This window comes from Lathamus discolor, chromosome Z, assembly GCF_037157495.1.
Source record: "Lathamus discolor isolate bLatDis1 chromosome Z, bLatDis1.hap1, whole genome shotgun sequence".
Taxonomy (NCBI): Eukaryota; Metazoa; Chordata; class Aves; order Psittaciformes; family Psittacidae; genus Lathamus; species Lathamus discolor.
The window spans coordinates 74,391,694-74,416,167 of NC_088909.1; the positions used below are offsets into that span (position 1 = coordinate 74,391,694).

Below are 24,474 nucleotides of genomic sequence, written 5' to 3' on the forward strand. Positions count from 1 at the left end.
CTCCCTAGTTGTTTGAAATTTGCTTCATTTTCTTGACAGAATTATCTAGTGGTCACAGCCCTGTGCAGGTCTTGGGAGACCTGGATTCCAGTTCTGGTTCTGTTACTGGCCCATTAAATAAACATGGGCAAATTATTAGTTCTTCCATGTGTAAAAACCTGATAGTGCTACCTGCCTTGTAAAGCACTTTGAGATGTGTGACTGGGGAAAAACAAAAAGCAAGCAGGAGTTGTTAGATGTGTTGAATGGCTAATTTATTTATTTTTATTTTCTTTTTCTAAATTGGGACCATATACATTCTTGAAAATTTCCAGTGGTGCTGAGCACACGTTTGCTGGATTCAGTCTGTAAAACAGGATTTTCACTCACTCAAGGTAGCAATCCCCAGAGCTGAAGAGCATATTTAGAGAAAGAAATTGGATGAAAGCTGAAGTTCCACAGAAGATGGCAAACGTGGGAGAAAAGTCCTATCTTAAGGGGGAAAAAAAAACGCAACACAACAAAACAACCATAAACCCCAATAGCAAACTGCTGTAGGCACCTTGTAGCATGAAAAGCATAAACAGCTACTTAGAGAGGAAATGTGATTCTTTATGCTATTTCTTTTTTTCTGTTGCTCACTCTTTTTTCTGCTCTCTTAAAAGTGCCCTCAGGGAGAACACCTCCAACTGTAATCTTGACAAATCTCCCCAGCCACGCTGAACTGGCATTCAGTTAGGAGGTTTCAAAGGAAACTGCTATTGCAGAAAGAGGCGGTGATTCACTTCACTGTGAACCGGTTCTTAACCTGTGCGGTAGCATAACGTCAGGAAATGCTGCAGGTCTTTTCAAGAGAAGCATGAGATCTTGTAAACAAGTCCCTTAGTATTACTTTTTTAATACAGTGATGCTGACCCTGTGAGAAATTCCTTGTGGGTAATGGAATTTTTGGTATTGTTCATTTTCTTCCTGTCCCCTAATACTTGGTAGTATTTACAAAAAGTTTGTAAGATTGTTGTCTCTAAATTCATAAAATACTACCAATGAAGGAATCTGGTTATTCTTTTATTAAAAGACAGTTACTGATTTGTGCATGACCTTGTTGTCCTCTGTTGCTGTTATCTGCCGAAACACTGTCCTTTTTTCCTTTTTATAATAGTTTGCATGGCACTAAATGTGCTATCCGCTGTGAAGAAGGAAAATACCATAATGGTAAAGAATGTGAACCATGTCACCGTTCCTGTGCGACATGTGCAGGTACACCACTGACATTTATCTGCATCATTTCCTTTCCTCTATGTTTCTAGCTCTGATTATATTCTACTACATCACACTTACAGTTTAACAGGATTGTTTACGTGTAAAAGCTTAATTCTCTTGACAGTTCTTGCATATATTTTAAATACAGCAGACTTCCTCGGGCTAACATGAAAATCTAAGTTTTCTAATTCAAAATGTGTATAAAAGCTTTTCTTTTTTTTTCTAATTTTTTACCTTTCTCCTCCCTCCCCCTGCCGTTAGTAGAGTTTATTCTGATTTCCAGTAATGCCCTCCATTTTCTTTCTGGGATATAATAATGACTGATATATTTTGTGTGACCTTCAGAACTACCAACAGCCATTTCTTTCAGAAAAAGATATGCTGAAATTATGTAGTTGTTTATTCAGGTCACATACCTTTATTGCTTGATGCTGCTATTTGAAAGAAAGGCAGGTAAAAATACGGTCTCTAAAGTTATAAGGTTTTGCCACTATTAAAGGTGGTGTCTGTTAGGCAGTAAGAGGAACTAGCCAGTAATACAGTATATTTTCTCTCTGGTTTAAGGTGCTGGAGTAGATGCCTGTATAAACTGCACACAAGGTTATTTTATGGAAGATGGAAGATGTGTGCAGTCCTGTAGTAGTGGTTATTACCTTGATCACTCTACTGAAAGTGGATACAAAAGCTGCAGGAGGTATGATCAGTGGCTACTATATGTGTCCGATGTTTGGCAGTATATTAGCTATTCCTGTGTTGAAGAAGATAATGCTTATGAGAACATAACACCACTCCTGGCTTAAAAAAATTAAAAAAAAATCTATTGCATGCTATGCAAATGAAGGAAGACTGTTTGTTTTGGCTTGGGGTTTGATCTTTTACAGTTATATTCATGCAGGTCTTCTAAAAGTGTTTTTCTTATGCATACATGTGTGCCCTTCACTTTAAAGGAACCTGTAGTCAGAATATATGTAGATATGCTTAGGCATGTTTTATATTTATAAATCTGCATTTCTGAGTAATAACAAAAATAGTCAAAATAGTGGGAGTTATTACAAGTTAATCATTATATATAGGGACCATTCCACAAACATGGCACAAGTATATCACCAGACTGCTATCCAGAATTGTTCACCTGGCTCTGTGTACAAATGTGTGGATAAATCTTGGACAGGGCTGAGCTGTGGAAGGAAAGGACATTTTTTCCATTCCATTCTTTATTAAACAAATACCATTTGTTGCCCTTTGGAATCACTTATTATTCATTCACATTGAGTTCACGACAGGAAGGGAATCACCCTGTGTTATAGTTTTACTTCCAGTGAAAATATGATGGAAGCAGAAGGCTGATGAAAAAGACTGGGCAGCAGGTCAGCTGTTTCTATCCTGTAGCTTTAGCTCATGTCTTGCTGGCGTTTGTGTGCACGATCAGCTTAATGCTTTTGTTGAGTACGTCTGCATAGTTCCAGAATACTAGAATAATACAGCCATTTAGTAAAAAGTGGTTTGAGGAAAGAAGCAGGGGTAGTTAATGACTTTTCATTATTAATAGAGCAGTTGATATGTTTAGAAACAAGCCCTTTGCAATACAGAAGAGGGTTCCTATGATGAGACCACAAGACCAACTCCTGTCACCGTCTTTCAGATGTGATGCCAGCTGTTTGGATTGCAGTGGTCAAGGAGACAGAAACTGTACAAGCTGTCCAAGCGGCTATAACCTGGACACCGGTGTCTGCGTGGTGGGAACAGTATGCAAGGATGGTGAGTGAAAATACCTGAAGAGATTCATTTTACCACTGCCATCTTCTTTTACATGTGTGGGTTGGTTTGGTCTATTTCTTTTATTTTGTTACAGTCTTGATTTGAGGCCTACATAAGTTCTTAATTTTTTCAGTCTTATGAAAAGGAGGAAGGTACATTTGCATGTATTAACAAGATTAGTCACATGCACTTCACCTGAATTTTCCTAAAATAATTTCCCCCCTGCCAACAACCTACTTTTTCTTCCTTATCTGTTTTTCAAAAGCCATTGCATTCAAAAGGTTTTTATCTAAAGACCCTGATGTAGTATCAATAGAAGCACTATTACCTATTTTTCCACTTTAAACTGTGAAAATGCTGGTATTAAAAAGGATTTTAAATACCTGTAGTGTTGCTTGAATTATGTGAAAGGGTAATGAGGACAAAAGAATTCTGAAATAGGGAGCACCCAATTTGTGGTGGAGATTTGAACTTCAGAGAAAGTTCAGATCTCCACTTTTCCTCTGAAAAGTTTTCTGTGGCAATCAAGACAGCATTCTTATTGCATATGATTGGCACAATTTTTCACTAATATTCATTCCTTTCAAATGCCACCATTACAGAGATATTTAGATAATATCTTGCTTCCCTAAAAATGTTACTATGTGAATTGCTTCTAGATACAGCCCAACATGTGCAATCCAACAGGAAAATCATACCAGAACAAAGTCCAGTGTTAAGCTATATGGAAGATACCTGACATCAGATGTACAAAAAGCTGACAATGACTCTTGGCTCCAGCTCATTTCTGCTGGCTTTAGTAAGAGTTTTACCAAAGACATTAAAAGGAAAAAAAAAAAAAAAGGCTGCAGGTCCGAGCCTTGTTTCCATGGACCTTCGCAGCTCCTGTTGGAATTCAGGCCTTCAAACTTTGAAAAGTATCCTGTCTTTCATACTTACATTACAGGTACTGGTCACGGGCCTTTTCATGTCATTGTAATCTAGAGCAAGTCCAGAGAAGGTGAGATACAGATGGATAAATGAAGAGGAAGTGTAAGGCTGTGTTTTGACTAACCACCATCTCAAAATATTGTTGCAGTTGAATTCTGCAGTTCAGATATCTGGCGTGCCAGTTTGGTCTTTTAATAAGGCTGGATAAATATGTCCTCATTTGTACGCTTCCAACGTCAGTCAGATATAAATGTAGTTGCCCAAAACTGGCAACACCCCATCTCACCGTGGTCTCTCCCATTCTTCAAGTGCAGCTGCCATGAAAGGGAAACACCAGTGTGCGGGCCTTCAGGCAATTGCAATGCACTGCACAGGATCCCACCATACAGTACATGTTCCCAACAGACTAAGATAGGCAAGGAAAGTTTGGAAGATTGTTTTCTGTTAATTTACAAAGCATAGAGGGCCTCATTTCTTTACCTGACAATAGAGCACTGGTTACTAGTGTCACTCACACTATAGGAATTTCATTTCTGTTGAGAATGTTTTATTCTTTTTTCTTGATTTGACTGTTTTATTCTTTTAATTCATAACAATTGAGAACAAATTTCTTTGCTGTAAATATCACTGTTTTCTAATTATTCTCTTTCTAATCTTTTTTTCCTTTTCACAAATGGATACCAATCATTCCTTCTCGGACCACACAATATCTCTTCCTGAAAAAAATAAAAAAAAAAAAAAATGCTGTTGGCTGAAATTCCTTTTGATGGACCAAATTTCCTACTTGCTACCTGCTCCTGAATGGTCTCTTCAACCAAATCTGCCTGTCTGACCAATTAAACCTTCCTCCGTTGTACACGCCATGCTCTCCAAACCTTCAACCTCCCCTTCTTCTCTTGCTGCTGCCCCCTGGAAGCCACGGAAGAGTCCTGGGCCGAGGGAGGATTCTGTATGCTGGTGAAAAAGAACAATCTCTGCCAGCGGAAAGTGCTTCAGCAGTTATGTTGCAGAACATGTACGCACAAGGGGTGAACTGACACCTCCCAGCATCCTCCTGCTCCTGTAGACTTATAGATTAATCTGTATTATTGAAAAAGGAAAAAAGGAAAAAAAAAAGAAAAAAAAAGCCACAAAAAGCCACCTCTCTCTCTCCCTGCCTCTTTGTCTGGGGAGATGGTGAACTGTTTGTTGGAACTTAAATGGAAAAACTACAACACGCCTACCTTTCATAACTGGGTGTCTAGAGCTGAGCATCCAGAATCACAGAGTCAGTATTGTGTGACCAAAGCATTTGATGCCAAAATTAACATTTAACTCATGATTTGATTTCCTGTCAACCTTAGGATTATTCCTGTTTTTTGAAGGTCCTTTTTCTTCCCTTTTTTTCCTGCTTCTTTCCCCTTGAGATGTTTAAAGAGTGTTTTAAGAATACACCACAAGTTTACATGGATTAAAACTAAACTATAGAAAAATGTATGCATTAGTCTTTTTTGTGCTGTGTGTATTGACAGGGGGAACTTGAGTTCCTGAGGGGATCAAAAACATCATTAGCTGCAGGACTAAGTTCTGCCCCTTTTGTAACAGTATTTAAAGAAATGAAAGTGAACATTTCTGCACACATGTCTTTCTTACTTCCTCTGCTGTGTGCTGGTTTTTGTATCACATGCAGTATGTATATATGTTCGCCCAAAATGTGGTTTTGGTCATATAGATTTCATTTTTAGACAGCTAGCTTATTAACAGATACGTTAGGATTTTTATTTTATTTTTTTAAATTGTCAAAGCTATTTCAAATAAACTTAAAAAAAAAAAAAAAAAAAAAGAAGTTGTTCCTGTAGTGAACAAATTCAGAAGATACTACTTCTTTTGGTTTGCATAAGCAAGAGTAATGTATACTCTCGGAAGTCAGAAAACATTGCTAACATGTAAGAAGTATTCATAAATTATTGTTGTCTTGTAACTTTCAGAAAAAAGGGGATATTATCATACAGATATGTGGAGCTATTTCATAGTGCCCATATGTATATGCCAGTGTGACTATTTGTGACAGGATGTGTTTACAGGACTGGATTTATAATTGTGCCAAATACATCTCCAGGAATAATTACATATAGGGCAATAAATGAGTGATTCTCTTGGTGTAACAGTTGTGTCATGATAAGCCTGAATCTGCTTTTAACTGCTCACAATAGAAATTTTAGCAAGAATACTCTTGCTGAGGCCAGTGGGGTTACCTCACTGTAAAACCATCCTCGGTGGTGAGAGAATTGGCTCCTGCCTTTCTATCTTTACCCAGGCACATGGCTGACAGTACAAATTTCTGTTTAATATATCTTCAGCTTAACTTAGCATACTGTTCAAAAGACAGTCATTTAGGAGAAAACATAAAATTTAATTGCGAAGATACTGTTTTCAGGGGATAAAACTTAAAATATACAAAGTGTCTTTTTCAGATATCTTTCCAGGACACATAAATAGAAAATGGATTGCAAGGTCTTTAAGCATGTAAATGTTAGAAAATAAAGGGGATCAAAACTGACTGTGGAAATTTTACAAACAAATTAATACGAACCTATAGAGATAATGTGCCACCTTTAGCAGAGAGCAGATAAACTATTACAACTAAGTTTGGTATGACAGGGGGCCAGCCAGCCTCCTTTGGTGCCCGTTACAAAATTACTGATAAACATTCAAATCTGAACGAATTCAACTTGTGCTAGTTTACCTACTAGTCTGGTACTGCCTCATTTCTCAGTATAACGTGTTTAACTAGAACATAATGCTTTTGAAGTTTAAGTTAATATTATATATTATATATATAAATATATATTCATAATTGAGATTTAATTATGTAATGGATTGTAAAGAATTTGTTTGGATACTTACAAATGTCTCTAACACTACTATAGAGAAGAAATTAAAAACTTTGTTTTCTTTAAAAAAACTGACACATTGTTATATCCAAATTCATTTTCACTGAAAAATACTGTACATGTGTAAAATGATCAGTTGTTATTTGTAAAATAGGGTAGTTCTGTTGTAATTGATATTGGCCAAAATCAATGTTATTCCATATTTTATTTTTTTTATTAAATTAACCTAAATTCCTGTTCTTTTGGTCTGGAAAAACATGTTGATAATCCATATGTAAAATACCTTTGTTGAAGGGCACAGGTAGCTTTACGGTATACATCACTACATGCAATTCATTGAAACAAATTGGGAGGGTAAGGGAGTTTAATTTTATTGTGGACTTTTTTTTTTTTTTTTTAAGTGGTGGATTTACAGTTGCACAAATGTCTGGATTTTGTGGAGGACATCTTCAGTGTAGTAGCAATACAGCTACATCTGAACCCAAGTGGGTAGCAGCGTCGGCTTCCTCTGACCTGTAAGAGTTTGTGATGAGTCTAACCTCTTACATGCTTAGCGTTGAAAAGTGAAATGCATAACTACCTGCTGGCTCAGACACCTTAGGAGGAAGGTTTCATCTTTGCTGTCGTACATGGTCATTTACACAGTGGGATATTGATGTCTGTTCATGTGCCAGTACTCACATCCAGTATACCTCAGATCACAAACCCAGGCTACCACTTGAGAACAGCAGGATGTCTGTCCTGGCCAGTAGATCAAAAGGGCTCCATGTAGACTCATCCATCAGCGTTAGCTGATCCTCCATCAGCATTAGCTGATGGTCACATTCATTTCCCACTTCATCCCATGACCTGAGTGGAGACCAAAGTGGCAACTTACCCAAGAAGTCATATATTCAGATGACGTTTTGAGGAGGTTCATTGAGGCCATATAATGAATTTTCTGAAAGAAAACACCTTTCAGGTTTAAACACCTTATTGTCCCCATTGGTTCCAAAACAAGGCGTTAGGTCATTCTAATTTTCCCTGTCAATCCTGGGAGTAACGTGGGATGGCACATTCTTAGCAGTTGTTTGGTGAGACCACACCTGCAAAAAAGGTTGGCTTAACCCTTACACCAATACAATAGAAAGGCTTCTTTCAGCTCATACCTTCTAACTGTTACGAGAAATTCAATGAATCATGGTGTCTTTGATAGTCAAGATTTCATCTTCTTTGAGTAAGACACATACAAAGAGCTTGTTACAGCTCTGGCCAAACTGTACTCTAGAGGGTGTATCCGTAAATGATCTGTGAAGTCTCATAGACATGTAAGCATAGAACTGAGTTTTAGACTGATAAACAGCACTTTCTGGTGTCAGCTAAGACTCTTTGATTGGTTTTATTTATGATGCCTTAATAGCAGTGGCCAGATGCAAGCAGAATTCGTTAAGCAGCATTATAGTTAGTCCTTGTGCCAGAGGATCACTGCAGCAATAGCATTGCAATTGAAGGAAGCTAGTTTGTTCCCTGCTTCAGAGTTTTCTTACGTAATCAATCATCCCTCTCTAATTCAATGGTGAGTAGTTCAGTATTTGACACTTGTTGGCATGCAGAAGAGTTATCTTTTTAGGAAGTTCAGAATCTGCTAAGTATAAACAAAGTACTTTTCTCCATCTTTGAAAGGACCGTGGATGGCATCAGTCCAAATTTGTCAATTGATTTCTGGTGTAGTTGTATCACAAATCAAAAAGCAGTGACAAATTGAAGATGCTCTTCTAGTAAAGACATATCACGTCCATGGTAAAGTATTTTTCAGTTCGTGTCTTCTTAGGAGAATCCTTGTGGAATTCTATATCTAAATGAAAACTAGACACCAACTAGACCTCTTCTTTCCTCAAAGACAATGACAGGTTTGATTAAAAAAAAAAGAAATCTCATACATGTGCTACCACTATTTTTAACCAGGAAAAAAAAAAAAATAACATGCCCCAGACTTTCAGAACATCCTGCAGAAGCCTGATGTATGATGGCCTCATTTTATAACGAAAGTGTTTCCTTTTCTGTGATAGGATTACAGTTTTACTCCCTTTCTAGCTGCAGCTCTCCACCTCAGCCACACACCAGTGTTGTGGGACCAGCAAATCAGACACCTGCCAAGATATGTTGATGGAAACCTTATGCTTCTGACCAGTAGCTTCTGTAGCTCTTGGCTTAGACCCTGCCTGCCCACACACCAATCTACACTGGCACATCCTGCGTCTTTCTGGGGAGGCTTTGCAAGCTCCCCCTCTGTGAAGAACACTGATTTCTAATTAAGATTTTCATATGAGACCTTACAGACTACCCCAGTCTCCATTGGGATTGCAGCTTTGCAACGGCCTGTGAAATTCTGAGCAACCCCTGCTACTGAATATATTGTGTAATAGGGCTGCTGCTTGTTCTACATTGTCAGGTAATGACTGTATGAACCTTGAAGACAGTAAGCCTATAGACAGAGATACTAGAGCTAATTACAGCAGTCTCACCCTTCGCTAAATACAACTTGTAACTGATGATGACCAAGTTAATCTTCTTAATACTCATATCACAACCAGAGAGAGCATTATTTGTATTAGTGGCCACTTTAGGTAACTATCTGCTGCTTTTTAATGAAATTATTTAATGAACTGAATGACTGTAAGAAGGCCTGTTATAAATTCAAGTTTCCTGTAAAGACATTAAAGTGACTACTTGTATGAGTCAAAGCTTTCCATTTGCAGTACAACTTGCAGAACAATAACTTGTCTGTGATCCATTACCATGCTTTATGTTTATCTTGGGTATGCAATTGTCATGTCATTGGTGCAGAATGAATCAAGAAAAGTTCTGCCATTAGATGTTTGTGCATAGTATTTTAAAAAAAGCAGGAAAAAAGTTATACAGCATACAAGGAAAAATCCTAGTCAAGTTTTCATCAAAAAGAAATTTACACCAGCAACTTGTGCAAGCTTGTTCAGACTGTGTAGTTTCAATGTATGAAGGAAAAAAGGTTGAAAATGTATTTTTTATGAAGATTTTGTTTAAGGGAAAAACTGATTTCTGTTTGGCTTGGTTAAACTATCTTGGGAGATTTCAATTTTTAATGAAATTGGTTATCTGATTATTTACTACCACCTGTCATGGCAGTGTATTGGGGCTTAAATCCTCCTCATTAGAAGGACTAAAGAACTGTGGGTAGCAACACAGTGTCCATGAGAACAACATAAGCTCTGAACCTTAGAATTGCAACCAACCAGTTCTAAGTGCAACCAACAGGTGCATTTCCGCCACTGGTTCCATACTGATGAGCAAACAGTATTCAGATCTGTTTAAGTCCTGGGACATTCCTGTGAGGTCTCAGAGCACAGTAACATTGGGTCTCACTAGGGAAAATGTACTGAAATCCTCAGGATAAAGCCAGAGAGACTGCCAGAGTAATATTCACCTTCTATGCAAGGGTTGCAGACACCACCCCAGACCTGTATTTTAATAGCCACATTCACTATGAAACGATGCTGGAAGGACTTTCGTTCTGTATTACAAAGCAATGTTTGTTGCATAAAAATGGAGCCAGTTCTCACTTCTAGCATGAGAAATGTGTTCAAGGGAGAGCTTATTGTGGTGAGAAGGCTGTGAGCATTTAAAAAAAAAAGTGATTCCAGTAAGCAACAATGCAGCCTCTCAGTGCCACACCAAAGGCTGGGATTTGTTACATCTTTTTTTATGAGCAGCTCATGCATTTGCTGCCAAAGATGGGCAAGACACAGCTTAGAAGAATGCCCCTTGTATAATCATTTATTTATCAGTGTTTCTCAATGTTTGGGAGATGGATCTGTTGAAGGTCTTTTGGGAAAACGACATCACTTCTCAAAGCAAAAAGTCCCATCACAAAACAGTAGACATCTTGGCTTTATGGTGTTACGCAGTGAGCTGATAAAGTACTCATTTTTCCCATCAGCCTGGGGGCAGAGAAGCTACAGCATTGACAGGCAGTGAATATTTATTTACCCAAAGAAAATTAATGGTTCCATCATGCAAAATCAGTAATACCAATGAATGTTTACTGGAGCATGACTGATGTGATTTAGTTACAATTAGGATAATGCTGCATATCCTATTTTCAATTGTCCTTGGCCTGCCCACTGCCCTCCTCCTGATGCCTGCAGATGTTCTTTGAGATGTGGGTTAGAAAGAAAGTCTAGCATCTCGTTGCCTGTCCCCATGGATCACAATTGCTGCCAGCCATGGGGCTTGTGAACATGCTAATGTGCCCATTCTGTGCAATGCCACTGAATCAAAAGACATTAATAACTCAAATATTCATGCCAAAATAAAGTAGCCCCTCTTCTTACTCCAAGAGCAGGGTCATACTGAACTGAAGTTGTGTAAATGGTGCTATTACGGGGTCTGCCTTTAGCACAGCCTCCCTGAATGCTAAAATGAGGGTTCAAAGAGCTCACATAGCCAAACAGTGTCACAAAGCCTCTCTGTAGCCATATGTGAATTTATGTGTCATTTCCTATTTCTGCACCTTCAGTGTGGAACGCATGATCGTGAAAGGGAACAACCCAGATTGTGCTTTGCAAGGTAATCATGAAAAGAGGTGTCTTGGTTTAGTGCTGAACCCAGGACAAGAGGTTACCTTGACTATTCCTGAAATGCTTATAGTGAAGACAACACAGGGGATATTTTAAGCAAGGAAAAATCACCAGCATAAGTGTATCAAGTTAGCTGAAGAGTTACAGATACGAACACAAATTTAATCCATTGTACCTCTCATTTAAAGACTTCTTTTTTCTGCTTTTTACTTCCAAGGAGATAAGCTTGTGTCTTTTGGGCAGATTTCGTTCAGGCACATATTCATCTCCGCTAACTAAAGAGAAATTGTATTTGATTAGCAGTATGAATCTGTGTCGTTGTATCTTGTTGGGGCTATAGTTTGCCTGCTGAAATCTGCCCAGTAATCGGTAGATCAGCAGATATGTTTTCGCATCCTGATTAATTTGGAGATCTCCAGCACAAACAGTATGTGCAGGGGTCTCTCTGTTTAAGGCAGATAACACCACTAAAACACTGCCCTGAGACATGCCCTTCTTCCAATTTCAGGTTTAGGTCTACCCAAATCAAACTGCAGAAATCCCATCGACAGGGAAAGGCCCTGTGTATACAAATTACATACTTCTAGCTGTAAAAACACAGGAGAGAGACATCACGCTACCTTGGTTGCCACTGGATTATGACGAGTCTTCCTCCAGCATTGAAAGATTCTATCTTTAATGTACTCCAGGTGCAAATAACACCAGCTTTACTCAATGTATACAGTCAGCCTCCACCTTTCTTTTGTGTATTTCACAGGAAACTACCTGGTACCACATCACTACTATCAGCACGATGAGGTATTTTCAGTGAGATTCAGGTGTCTCCATTCCACTGCCCTTTATGAAATTCCCAGCCACTGAGCTTCACAAGAAATCTGAAGCTTTACAAGATCACACAGGGAGAATTCCAGTTGGGGAGCTTCAGGAATGGAGAGGCTAAGTAGATTTTTTCCGTTGTCAGTCTGAAATTTTGAGACTGCCATGGTACTTCTAACTCCTAGAAGTGAGAAAGGTACAGAACAGCGTTAGCAATACAGCTCAGGATTGCTCCATTCGCTTTCCCACTTTCTCATGGAAATGCTAACAAATTTCAGGCTCCAGGTGAGGAGCTGAAAACCTTGCCGGGCACCAACCTTTGTGCTTACACAGGCCAGGGAAAAACCCTGATCCCAGACAGCTTTTACTTCCAGGCATCCACATCATTAGTACCTACAGAGGTTTAAAAGCTATTTTTAAAATGCTAAAAAAAATAATAATAGTATAAATGGAGGTTTAAAGCTAATTTTTTAAATGCTAAAAAAATGTCTTTCTGGAGTCTATTTATGCCCACACAGTACCCCCGAGGGCTCTGACTTCAGTGAGTTTCTGAAACAACCATTGTATAAATACTACACAGAAATGAAGAAAGAAATACACATAATAAAGAGGGGGAGAAAATCCCTTTGTGTCAGCAAAAAAGCCAGCTTTGGCTAATGTAAATATTTTTATTCTGCAGGGGAAAGTATAGAGGGCTGTGTAAGATAGTGTGGTTCATAAAGGCGGTTGCCTCTCTCCTGCCTGTCACAATCAAAGCTAACCTGAGGCTCTGTGTGATCTCAGCTAATCCTGCAACAAAAGGGTCTTTCATCCTAAAATCATTATATCACACTCAGCTCTACACGCTACTGTTCAGGGAAGAGATGTTCAGCCATTTTTAAGTTTCTGCCTTGTCCCTTGGCAAAAGGGGGAGATTCAGTGACTTGGGAGCCAACATCCTAATTTCAGCCTTCATGTTTGTCACTGCCCAAAGCACTTTTGGAAAGAAGACTTCCAAACCTGAATCCCTCTCATCATCTCAAATTTTACACCCAAAAGCTTTGCCCATGAAGGGTATCTTCTTTATCCCTTCTGCACTTCCAAATAGGAAGGTAGAAATCTGGTCAATGTGTAAAATGACTGAGTGGAGAAGAATAATTAGCAGGAGAATGAAAGCTGAAAGTAGACAAATAATTGGAAACCAGGCTCAAATCTTGTATGACTGCCCAAAATTTGGGGGGAAATAAAATGTCCTAACATTTTTAAAATGGAGACAAGATTATTTCAGGAACCTGTAATCTATCAAACATTAAGGTTTTGGGCTAAACAAAGAAGTAGCTTCAAGAGGAATCCTCAGGGTGAACTTTAATGGCTTGTTATAAGCAGGCTAGTCTGTATGGCCTTAAGCTTTATGGATAAATTTTTCTTCAGCAAAACTCAAGGGGCTGATCCCACAAGCCAGCCAAAACAAAATGTATCAAGGCCAAACATGGAAAAAACATAGAGTTCCTTAAGACTAAATCCTTTCACTCCTCGCTGCTTATTGATGAAAAACAATTCTGATCAATGTTTCTTTATCTGCTCTGTAAAACTTTTGTAACCCATGGATTACACATACAAAAGCCCAAGTACAAAATCCATATCAGGTTCCCATGAAAGTAAACGAGCAAAAGGAAAGGAATAAGGTCATTTTTTCATTGACAATAGAGAAAAGCCACAGGGGCAGTGCTATAGAAGATAAGCAATGAACATTTTTAAATTAGATAATGTGATGTTTTGATTAAGAAAAATGGGGAAGGAACACATGACTTGCAATGACTAAGTCTCATGGAAGGGCTACAAGAAAAAGATTCGTTTATGAGTGCCAGCACACAAAACTGTGTATCTCCATGCATAACTTAGGATATTCACACCCTCATCCAACTGGTTTCCTGAAATACCATGTGCTGTCAACGAATGGCACAGCTTTTGGAAAGCAGGAGAGAAACAGTTAACTAAAAATAGTTAAGCTGTACACTTAACTCTGCTTATGCAAGGACATAGCAATGGCCTGGCAATTATGACAATGCTCTAGTCTGGGACTCAGGCTAGAGTTCTAGTTTGCTATGACACCCTAACTTGTCAATCTTACTGCAATTAAATTTTTCTTCCTCCTTAATGGGATGTAATAGTCCTTACCTCATTTTAAAATGCATCATATGAAGTGATAGGAACTAAGCCCAAGTGTGCAGTTTTCATATACAACTAAAGACATTTAGGGACATTAAAAAATTTGCATTAAAATCTTCCCATTATGAGGCATTATGTCTGTTAACATAGCCATATTTCTATAATACCTTCAGTTCCTGTTTGTTTGGATTTTGTTTAAACAAGGTAGCAAGGTAACAGAATTGAGATATAAATGAAGGTTAAATATGGAAGGATCCTGACATGACAGCATTGTCTGGGCCCCTCTGTTCAAGAAGGACAGGGAATTGCTTGAAGGAGTCCAGCGCAGAGCCACAAAGATGATTAAGGGAGTGGAACATCTCCCTTATGAGGAGAGGCTGAGGGAGCTGGGTCTCTTTAGCTTGGAGAAGAGGAGACTGAGGGGTGACCTCATCAATGTTTACAAATATGTAAAGGGTAGGTGTCAGGATGATGGAGCTAGGCTTTTTTCAGTGATATCCAGTGATAGGACAAGGGGCAATGGGTGTAAACTGGAACATAGGAAGTTCCACGTTAACATCAGGAAGAACTTCTTTACTGTAAGAGTGACAGAGCACTGGAACAGGTTGCCCAGGGGGGTTGTGGAGTCTCCTACACTGGAGATATTCAAGGCCCGCCTGGACAAGTTCCTGTGTGATGTACTGTAGGTTACCCTGCTCTTGCAGGGGGGTTGGACTAGATGATCTTTTTAGGTCCCTTCCAACCCTTGGGATTCTGGGATTCTGTGATTCTGTGAGACAAATTGCTGAGAGTATTCCCCCTGTATGTGTGTTGGACAGACAACAGATCTAAATACAGATTTAAAAAAAAAAAAATAAAAAAAAAAAAAGGAAAGTTGAGGCTTTGGTAACTAGTATTTGTCCATCAAGATTTGTAAAGAAATATTTTGCCTACAAGGAATTACGGCAAACAGTTAAACTAACATGTGGAATACTTTAAAAGTCTTCTTTAAAGTTGCTTTTCAGTGTGAACTCCATGAATATACACTAAAAACTATTTTGTTAACATTTAGTGACAGAGTTACAGTTTTAGATGTGACTTGCAGTTCAGACAGCCTGATATGTAAGTATTTTCTGGTGCACATTCTTATAATAGTACGCTTTAAAATGCTTCAGCTTGGAGGATAAAGTAAGCAGAGAATTGGTCTTCCTGGCACTGCTCCAGCCCAGCTGAAATGAATTACAGCACTTCCAATGAAAGGCGTAACAAAGAAATAATAAAAACCTTTTAAAACTAAGCACTTCTACCATGTGGGAAGGATTTGATTTGGCATAGCTGAGGTGTATGAATTAGTAGCTCAGGTCTGATGGATAAGCACAGAGGCAGTGAGGGCAAATAAAGTGAAGGACTGGAGAAACAAAAAGTTTTCTAACATGTATTACAAAACAGCATCAGAGAAGCCTTTATTTAATAACTTTGCCCTGATGATATAAAGCCAGCATAATAAAGCACAAAGCCACCAGACCTGTAATAGGAAGACACTCCAGATACTGCATTTTTTCATGGCTGTGTATTGTCCAAATACATGTGTGTATATATATATATATGTATTAAATTATATTTTAAAATCTCATGGCATTCCATGTTATACACTCTGAATAAGTATTGCAAAGGCTCAAGAGGTCTACATTAAACAAATCTGTCAATGGCCTGATAACATACCAGACAGCACGCTGTGGTCTTTTTTAACTAGTAAGTGAGAATTATAAATACTCTGTATTGTGATAGTTATTCCTCAATACAACATTTTATCTCAGTTATATCTGGATAAATTCAGAATCCTGCTGAATTCTGTGTCAAAGAGCTGTACAATTCATAATGTTTTTATCATCAGTCATTTATAAAGTTATCTATCATACAAGATACAGTGCTGCAGTGCCAAAAAGCTACACCACTTCCGTTGAATTATGTCAATTTTCATATGTCAATATGCATATGACAATATGCAATTCAAGGTTTTACCTATATGGGCATGTGTGGGGTTACATAAATGCATGTAAATACATACATATACTGAATGTTTTTTGGAGAATGAGAACAATAAAAATGTGTGTGTATGCTTACACATACTTGTTTCCCCGATCTCATCAAGAGACTGTTCATTTGCTCCTGGTTCTGAGCTTCTTCCCAGTTAGCACTGATCCCAGAGCAGCCTCTGAGGAGCACTGTCTTTGTGTTTTATGTGGCTCTGTCACTGGCTTTTGGCTTGCATTTTACCTTTTTCCCTTCTTGAGGAGACACATAGCCTTTACAAAATGAAAATTGTATCTATACCTACATTTCGTGTAACTCAGCTTTCTCCCACTGTTGGCTGGACGTTCCAGTTGGTATGCCTTTATAACTATACTGTTCCCATCCCCTTAAGCATAAGTACTATCCTAGGTTACATCTCATACCGGAGATTTCAACTATTGTAAAATTTGTTAATACAGATTGATAAGGAGTAGAAAACTCAAAGGACAGAGAATGTAAATTGCTGTATTTTAGAATATGCTTCTTTCCTACATCATTTTACACTTACCGCAATAGTTGCTTGTACAGTGAATTTGTTCTTCAATGTAAGGAACTCATTGTAACTGAAAACCAAAACCAAGTCATTCCACATTTGTATTTTGACTCTTAAAGCTCACCACATTTGCCAAATGTCTTTTCCCTCCAGCAATGTAAATAAGCGGAAAGAGTTTCTCCACATTGAAGTATCCATATAAACTTCAGGGTTTATGGATATTTATTTATATTTATTATATAGGAGTATCTGCCCAACCTCTTCCATTACTTATGAATGAATGAACAGCCAATTCTTTCAAATATAGATGCTCAGAATAAACTTTCCCATAACAAATTGACATTAAAAAAAAACAACCCTTGAGCTTTATAAAACTGCATGATAAACCAATTTACTGTCTCCACACAATGCTGCACACCGATATAGTACTCATGATAGTTACCTAATTAATACTTCTGCTCCGACAGTTATGAAGCATATAGCTTACCTGTTTCTACCAATAGTTTAATTAATATTTAGTGAATAATAAAGAAAACTTTGCTCTTAGATGTCACAGTACTTAGTACTGGAAGTATTTATATCCTTATCTCAGTTTTAAGGTAACAAGTCATATCTCTTTCAAGTCCAAACAGGCACCTGGGCTCCAAATTTTCATTCAGCTTAAACAAGAGCCTAAGTTTTTTAAGTGTGGAGTCTTCCAGCAGCAACCTTGGAGGATAAGAGAAGCTATAGCTGGAGGTTTGGGAAAAACCAACATGCCTCTGACTAACTGAAGCTGTCCTTCCCTCATGTAGCATACCCCACACCCATGAAAGCCTACTCTTTATGCTGCAGTTTGCCATCACGAGCATGTTGCAGCTCCACCAAAGGACATTAGGTAATGAATACTCCTAGGTAGCACTGGTTTTGATGTAAGTCTCTGTGTCTTAAAGTTTCCCATTACTTCAACTGATGCAAAAAAACAGCATTAACCTGAACAAGAATTACTGGATTTTTGCTTTTTTTTTGCCTTTTTTTTTTTTTTTGTGAGATGTTGATCTGAAGTAAACAATTTTTTTTTTCTGCCAGGAGAATATCTTGATGATTCCCAAAAATGTCAGTTGTGTGAAGCATCCTGTCAGAAGTGTATTGGACCTGAGCCAGACAACTGCATCAGCTGCCCACTCACAAGGTAATTGTCTCCCAGCACAGTGTAGGACAAACACCTGGCATCATCATCTGGAGAAATGGCTGTATGGTCTTTAGCACTAGCTTGTAGAGTCAACTGAAGAAACAAGAAGTGATTAGGACAAACAAAATTAGAGAAAGTGAGAAAACAAGTGTTACGTGAACAAGATGGTTCGCTACATGTGCAGCTGACATTTAGCCAGATGATTCCCACAGATACAGAAAGATTTCTTTTAATACATAGAATAGTCTTTCTTTCATTGTCATCCTCTCAAAATCATGATTACTAGAATCACAACAGTGACATATTGAACAGCTAGAGTCTAGAGCATCTGTAGTTGTACACAGGTATAGATTTCGGTACAAGGCATGAATATGGACACTGAGGCTAGCAATCACATAATTCAGAAGATATTCATAGCACTTAAGCTTTGCTCCCTAACAAAGGAGGTTTAAGTTAGGCTGATTTTTCTAACCTGCCATAAGGTGTGACTAGAAATAGAAAGAAAGTTTTCTGCAAGACTCCGCAGAGCAGAGGCTTATGTTTAGGTCATATCACACCTAACCCAGGAGTCTGGTGGTTTTAAACTCATGTCCTGCCAACCATCTTTATTCTCACACTGACAGCTCTGGTTTTCTTGCACTGGATTTCATTGTAGCCAGCTGATATTTACACCAGTATGAAATCAGAATCAGACCCTGTAAAGCATAGAGAAAAAAAACCCCACTCAATTCTGCAGTTTACCCTGCAGATATCTATGGCATGACTATGCAAACGAAAGACACACCAGGACCAATCGAGCCCCAGAAAATTAATCACTAAGAAAACATTATTAAATTAGGGTGTATTGTGTCAGAAACGGCGTTAGCACAGGAACTCTGGACAGAATTTTGGGCTGCGGACTGGATTTATCTGATTCACAATTGCGTTTAGATTGTCTGTATTTCCTTGCAACCTATTTTGTGAGCCTTACACAGAGATATTTGCAAAACAAAGAAGGTAAAGAACAACATTATTAGGCAAAACCACTAGGTGTTTGCGGCAATGAGGTCTCTGACCATTTGGAAGGGTGATGTTGTCTCTCCCATAATAAATCCTCTGACAGTTTACAATTTTGGTATCTAAGGTTTATAAAAGCTTTCTGTGCTCCTTTGCACATTATGAAAGCTATTAGAAAAAGTCATATTAGCACGGCCAGTAGTAAAAGAAACAATAACAAAGAAAAATCTCATCCAGAAGCAAAAGAGTAAATCCTTCCAATGGACATGATTCATTATGTACCTGAAATAGACCTATTTAATTGAAACAGAATCCTAAATTCTGTTGCTCTTGAGAGCTTAAGGTGGTGTCTGGTTTAGACAGAGTGGCCAATAGATAAAACAAATCAGCAGCGTTGCTTTCCTATAGAGGAGTGCCTTTCCTCTTTCAAAAAGGATGAAAAGACATGGGGGGAGGAATTACTGAAAGTAAAGTGGAAATGAAAACACTGAATGATCCCTGCTCTTTGTGAAAGTTCAGCAGTAGGTGTCATTTCATTTCAAAATCACTGTCACACCACCTTCTTTGGCAGTGCAAAATGCAGTTACCTGTTTTTTAAAAAATACGGGATTGTAGTATTTTGTGTTTAGTATGTAGCAATTTTACCACAATTGTAGCAAATTGTAGAATTCATAGTATTTTGTCCAAAATGATTTTCACAGAATTCCTCATCCAGCTATTTACAGTATGTTTATGCTTCAAAGGTTAGTGACAAGATCTGACCTCCTGGTGTCTTCCATCAGGGGTTATATAAAAAAAAAAAAAAAAAAAAAAACAGAGAAAAAAATGTACTTTTCACCTGTGTGAGCTGTTTGCAAGGATGGCTACCATTACAGTCAGAACAGGTAGTAGAACACAGTAATATTTGCATGTCATATAAGCATAGCCCTGCTACCTTCAGTACTTCGGTCACACTGACCCATTTTCACAGAAACCAACCTGCAAAAGTTGCAGGTTAGTTCTTGTGAAATCAGAAAATCTAACTGAAATCTTACTGTCAGACTCCAGCGCAGAGATACATCTTTGCAGAGTACTTTGTATACACAGAAAAGCTTCTCCCTGATTCCCCCCAGCAGTCTGCCTTGAGCCGCACAATTCTTTTTAATCCGTTCCCAGCTTTTCTTTGTTAAATGTACTTCAGGAAGGCTGTTTACATGATGGCCTGTTTCTTCTGTTTTCACACTTCATATAAGGCTAGACTTTTCCAATCATGGTAAATTTTAAATAGTTTCAAAGAATATTTGACAAAACTGATTTTAAATTTTGCAGATATTTTTCTCCTTTCAGAATAAATCTGATGATGACTAAAGCAATTCAAATTTATGAAGGCATATTTCAGGTATTTTCTAATGCCATTGCCTGTCTCCAAGGAAGAGATTAACTATCTTAATGTTATAGAAAACCTACTTTTCTCTCAGCGTACAGACAAGTTGATAGTCTCAGAACCTGTACTAAGATAGTGAATGGTGCTCAGCTTCTCTAAAAATTGACTCCCAAGTCCTCAGATATCAGACTGGTCAAAATAGTTAAACATGGAAGAAAATATTGTCAAATTCTAGGCAACTTGTTTTATATTCTTTTAACAGTCATACCTTCAGTGATGCTTTTCTAATTTTCTTCCAAACAGATTAAAACCCATAGACATTAAGTAGCAGTGAAAAATGGACCAGAAATTTTCATCAGACAAAAGGATTCTGTTGCAAATATTTCATTATGTAGTAAAAAGAGAACATCTAGCAGCAAAACTCCTAAGTGTTTGCAGATATACAAATCTAAATAATACAGCTCCTAAAGGCCAAGATTCAGATAGAATTTTGACTTCATGTACAAAGTCATTTTACTGAAGCCATAGTACTGTTCACAGGAAACCTTTAAAGTAAAACTAATAAAAAACTTCAACAGACAAATCATTCCTTCACAGAGAAAGACTAAGTCTTCTTTTCCTTCTGACATAAGTAACGACAGCAGTGATTGCAGTAGAAGGACATTTCGGTACACTATCAAAAGGTGATATTTTCCCAGAAAAATTTAATTTCTGAAGTCTAAGATCCAGGTTCAAAATATGGTTGACTTTATGCTTAATAAAAGCTATACGTAAGGAAAATGATTCTTGAGAATAAAGTGAAGGGAAAATATCTTGGGTTTCTTGTTAGTTTCTATTAAACTTAAAGAACAAGTAGTTGCTAAATTTGTAATTATGCCTCTCTGCCTCAAAAGAGTCTTTGATGATGGTCGCTGCATTATGCAATGCCCCAGAGGAAAGTTTGAATTTAAAGGACAGTGTCATTTGTGCCATCATACCTGCCTGGACTGCAGTGGAAGTGAACCTAACAAATGCACCACTTGTGGAACAGGTAAGAAAGATTTCCCCTTGCAGCCTTTTCCCCTTCCTTGGCCTCCAAGTTCCCTTTTCTCTCTTCTCTCACAGTTGTTAGAGCCAATAATATAAATAGTGCCTTTGCTACTGATCTGCATCATAATCTTGTTTTAACCCTGAAGCGATCTGGAACTCCATTCGTCTTTTTAAAAGCACAAGAAAACACAACTCTGCATTGTCCTTGCATCTTTATGCATTTCCCTTGGTCTATTTTGAATAGGACCTGTATTAACAGAAACAGAATGTGTAGCACGGAAAAAAAGGACAGAAAGCCTGCATAGGCTGCCTCTGGAAAAGAAAGCTCCATACATGCCTCCCTCAGCCTCTACATAGTATGTCCTACACTGAAACACACAAGCAAGCAGGGTGCTTTCCAAAATGTCTGGGGAAGGCGAGGAAACAAGCCACCACAGACTGCTGTGTCCTTTCAGCTGGGAAAATGGGGCATGCAAAGAGAAGCTTACCACTGACACATATAAAAACTCATACTTTTGGGCACATCTTTACAGAGCCTAGGTTGAGAGGGTAATACAGTTAAATTTCTGGTTGTTCAGAAAAGTAAGTCTTCTCCTCTTGAACCTCCATTTTAAAAATTACTCCCTCTTGCCTCTGTAATATCTGACAAATTAAGAACTTAAAGATATTATATACAAGTATGTGCCTGAATTGCCACTGGAAATGAGTAGTTATGGTTTAACTTTCAATTCACTTAATAAAGAGGAATTTTTTGTGAGCTTTTTCTGAGAAATCACAATCGATCCACAACCTTTTTCCTTTCAGCTGCTACCTCCACTTCAGTCATAGTCATTAATGGCCCAGGCTTTATTTTGTAATAAGTATCTAGATTACAAGAAAACACTAATATAGGTGGCATTAATTTGATGATGAGATTGACTTTCTCACTTTCGGAAATGTGACTGAGTAGATGAAAGTTTCAAATGGTTCTTCAAGTCCATCATGCAGGAAAAGTTGGTGTAATTGTTCCCCAAGTCTCTCCATATACTGGACAGCAATATAAATTTCTGTATTTCTTTATATCAGGAAATGAAGACACTGATGAGAGTCACACCCTGAGGAAGCTAGAAAAGATCATTGTAAGGATTTTCACATGAAAATTGAAACAATGTCTGACTATTTCTGCTATGATGAAGCACTTATTCCCTATTATAGCTGCTTGTCTGTTATAGCTGTTTCAAAAACAAATTATCAAGCAAATTCTTGCTTTTTAGGTAAAGCAATCAAACATACTTAGCACACTAATGTATGTCATTTATACTATGGGGTAACCCATTAGAAAACTTCCCATGTTGCACCACATGGCGTGTGGAGTCATAGATGTTTTCACAGGTTTCATTCAAAAGGATTTGAGGAAGAGAACTCTCAGTTTTCCATGCACTAGAGAATGCTAATTCTCTGATAGCGTTTGCACATGATACACATTTGCTATTCATATTCAAATCTAAATGATTCCAGAGTCTAGCTGTGACTAGGATGAATGCTAGAGATTAATCTACTGTGGAAACAGACTGATCCTTTCCATGGGTGAAGTGGACAGCTTTGCTTTCTTAATGGAAATTCTACATGGGCATATGCAATAAAATACGTCCACTGCAAGGGAACTCAGTAATGGAAAACTCTTAATCCTTATTTTTTTTAGATCGATGGATGTAAACAGTAATTATACACTAGCATGACATCTTTATATGTCATATCTCCAGGAATGAGGAAGGTTTGAAGTCCTAAATCTTTTATATATTTTAGTTCATCTGGTGTAAATCTGTGCAAAACTAGCAGTGCCCTATATCAATTCTCATCACCTGCATCACCTTCATTAAGGCGATTCTTATGCCCAATTTTCCTCTATTGCTGACACCATTTTCCTATTTGTTTGCCACACAGATAGAAGAGGCATTGAACGTTTCCTGTATCACAGCGAGTGCAGAGAGAGCTGTCCTCCAGGTCACTACCATTCAGAGCATATCTGTATGGCTTGCTTTAGCCACTGTGAGGTGTGCCTGAACTCCAGCCACTGCAAAAGATGTTTCAGAGGCTACTACCTTACTCAAAATATATGTCAGAAGCATAGGTGTAGAGAAGGTAAGCATCCTTCAGTAGGAGTTTACAAATATTTTATTTGTATCAGAAATCTGGTTAAGCATCTTGGTTCCTGTTTTGTAATATACAATCACACCTGATCCTGAGGTCCTTAAATTCCAGTTCCAATTCTCTTCTAATACCATGTTAATGTAAAATAGGAGTATTTTCTACAAATTGAGTGGGGTTACACCAGAATAAATGAGAAAAGAAATTGCTGTGAATCTTTCTCCTTTTTGGATTTGGATAAAGCTTATTTCCAGGAACCTTGCTAAATGCTTCCAAGTGTTGGGCTTCTATTACCTAGAATTAACCCAAACTGTTGACTTGTAAAACACAGGTGAGGTGGAAGATCCTGATTCTGAAGATTGCATACCTTGCTCAGATGGATGCCAGAAATGCAAATTGGGTAAATATTCCCTTTATGAGCTTTTATTCTTATACCTAAGGTAGGGAAAAACTATTCCTCCTCCCTCTCTGGTCATGAACCTATGTGTATGCTGCTGAGCCATTAGTCATTCCTGCATTCTCTCACTAAATAAACTGTATTTTTTCACAGCGTATTAATTTTTTAATACCATTTCTAAATTATATCTCCAGCATAAATACAAATTCTTTTTTTTTTTTTTTGTATGAATTTATCTATTAATCTTTGCTGTACTTTTTTTCCTGCTTGGATGTCCCAGTAAGGCTGAGAGATTTACTGCCTTTCTGAAGCTATTATCAGACGCAGAGCTTTATCATAGATGTTCATTTTTTTCAGGTCTGGTAATAGATCATTAGCCCATGCTTTTTTTTTTTTAAAGAAAAACATTTTCACATATGGACAGATCTTAAATTTCATTCAAGAGCAAGTCATCACAATAGCAACGCTACTGCCCTATAAGAAACAC

The 24,474-nt window shown here is 37.9% G+C and overlaps 2 protein-coding genes across 4 annotated transcripts in view; one reads left to right on the forward strand and one right to left on the reverse strand.

Annotated features, from left to right (window-relative positions):
- Positions 1 to 24,474, forward strand: part of PCSK5 (proprotein convertase subtilisin/kexin type 5) — a 257,979-nt gene that overhangs the window by 187,518 nt on the left and 45,987 nt on the right. For 2 of the 3 annotated variants that reach the window (XM_065663504.1, XM_065663505.1), the window contains exons 18-24: positions 1,139 to 1,236; positions 1,804 to 1,933; positions 2,882 to 2,997; positions 17,973 to 18,075; positions 21,328 to 21,464; positions 23,387 to 23,584; positions 23,922 to 23,990. In XM_065663504.1, the coding sequence (XP_065519576.1) occupies positions 1,139 to 1,236; positions 1,804 to 1,933; positions 2,882 to 2,997; positions 17,973 to 18,075; positions 21,328 to 21,464; positions 23,387 to 23,584; positions 23,922 to 23,990 (851 nt within the window). Of the gene's footprint in view, positions 1 to 1,138; positions 1,237 to 1,803; positions 1,934 to 2,881; positions 2,998 to 4,843; positions 5,400 to 17,972; positions 18,076 to 21,327; positions 21,465 to 23,386; positions 23,585 to 23,921; positions 23,991 to 24,474 lie in introns of those variants that run through there. The other variant, XM_065663506.1, reaches the window with a different exon arrangement.
- The window catches only part of LOC136005741 (riboflavin kinase-like), a 77,954-nt gene continuing 57,993 nt past the window's right edge, over positions 4,514 to 24,474 (reverse strand). The window contains exons 6-7 of the transcript XR_010608868.1: positions 7,678 to 7,885; positions 4,514 to 4,643 (exon numbers count right to left, since the gene is read on the reverse strand). The gene's annotated coding sequence lies outside the window, so the exon portion shown is untranslated. The remainder of the gene's footprint in view (positions 4,644 to 7,677; positions 7,886 to 24,474) is intronic.